This window comes from Sinocyclocheilus grahami, unplaced genomic scaffold (genome assembly GCF_001515645.1).
Source record: "Sinocyclocheilus grahami isolate Dianchi unplaced genomic scaffold, SAMN03320097.WGS_v1.1 scaffold4366.1, whole genome shotgun sequence".
Classification (NCBI taxonomy): Eukaryota; Metazoa; Chordata; class Actinopteri; order Cypriniformes; family Cyprinidae; genus Sinocyclocheilus; species Sinocyclocheilus grahami.
This window is the reverse complement of record NW_015509315.1, coordinates 1-1563: the sequence shown is the minus strand read 5'-3', so window position 1 is coordinate 1563 and position 1563 is coordinate 1. Positions and strand designations below refer to the sequence as shown.

Genomic DNA, 1563 nt, shown 5'->3' with positions numbered 1-1563 from the left:
GAAAGCGTATACGGAATCGCGGAATCCAGTCATTAATAACACGGAATGTCACGGAATTTGTCAAATTTTGGATAAATAAATCAAATGTAGGTCAGTACACTTAAATCAAATCATGATATAGACTAGTGTCTGTAAATATTAAAGGCGAAAAGACTATTTAAATATGAATCCTGCATGTTCTGCATTTCTCCGTGTGAATGAATGGCTTCTGTCTCACTATATGACGACGTGAACGCATGAAATTCATAGTTTGAGAAAAACACACACACAGAAGCTAAGGTCTTCATGGAAACCCGTCAAAATAAAAGTTTAGTTTAACTTATAGAAATTGTGACAGAAATATATGTCTGTACAGTAGAATGCACATCTCAATGATAATGATCATAATAATAACATTTTTATTATTAAAACATTTTTAAGGAGTAATCACAATTTGTCTTCCATGTTTTAATTTGAACAGTGAACCTCTGTTGGGCAGCACTTTGTTTGCCAAAATAAAATAAAAAAATGTAATTATAAATGAATGATTTATGCCATTTCATTACCAGGAAAAAAAATCACAGGATATAATACCTTAATATGTATTTTTTTACATGTAACTTTAAAATAAAATTTATATTAAATTGTATAAGCGTCATGATTTCAATTAATAAAATGGAATTTGCTCAAAATTAAAAGGATTTCATAGGGGCCCTAATTATGGACAAACTCGACGTGAGGTTCTGTAAGGTCAAAAGCACATTGTGTTTTTCAGCAGGCATACGATATGTGTGGATGATCTTATTTGCCTACTGTTGTCAAGACACTCAACGTGCTTTTGCATAGAAAAAAATGCCTTTTTTGCCTTCTGTCCAGAGTCCACGAATCTTTGCAGCCTCTGTATGAGCGTGGGTGAAACTCTACACTGGATCACAGCCACCTACTCACACTCTGTTGCTCTCTCCCTCCCTCCATTTTTCTACTTGCACACGCATTCGTGTTCCCTGGTGTTGTCTGTCTGTCTTACAGATGTTAATGTTTAATAAACGCCTGAATCCCTGAACAGATCAGCGCTTCAGACATCAATCACCCTTTTTCATAATGTGAACTGTGGCAGCTGACAGGCAGCATCCATGCAGGACCATAGTAAACACTAGCTGTTCTCAGCAGTGTAATATGAGCAAAACACAGCACTCTGATGAAATCTTGCAGCAAAGGGATGTCATATGTGTGACTTTTGTGTGATGAAGAATTTGTGACAGCACATCTAAGTGACGGCAAATTAGTGACAGCATATCTAAGCTGCACAGTTCTGCATAGTAGAGTTTTGGGTCTTTGCCTATTTTTTCTGTGCGTGGTGTGCAGAACACATTTGAAAAATAATAAATAAATTAGTGCTGTCAACCGATAAAAAATAAACGAATTAATTGCACATTGTTCTGTAATTACGATTAATTGCATATATAATAATGTATGTTGTCATAATTGTTCATTGAATCTCCAAATTAATGTAAAAACACAGCACTCAATAGGTAGGTATTCAAGAGGGGGGTGGCTTGGATGTGAGGGATCCAGAGTGATTTC

The 1563-nt window shown here is 35.6% G+C and overlaps 1 protein-coding gene across 1 annotated transcript in view; it reads left to right on the top strand.

Annotated features, from left to right (window-relative positions):
• The window catches only part of LOC107576803 (mitogen-activated protein kinase 14B-like), a 15367-nt gene extending 14144 nt beyond the window's left edge, over positions 1-1223 (top strand). The window contains exon 3 of the mRNA XM_016262935.1: positions 856-1223. Coding sequence (XP_016118421.1) covers positions 856-885 — 30 coding nt within the window. The 3' untranslated portion in view covers positions 886-1223. The remainder of the gene's footprint in view (positions 1-855) is intronic.
• The last annotated feature ends 340 nt before the right edge of the window (positions 1224-1563 follow it).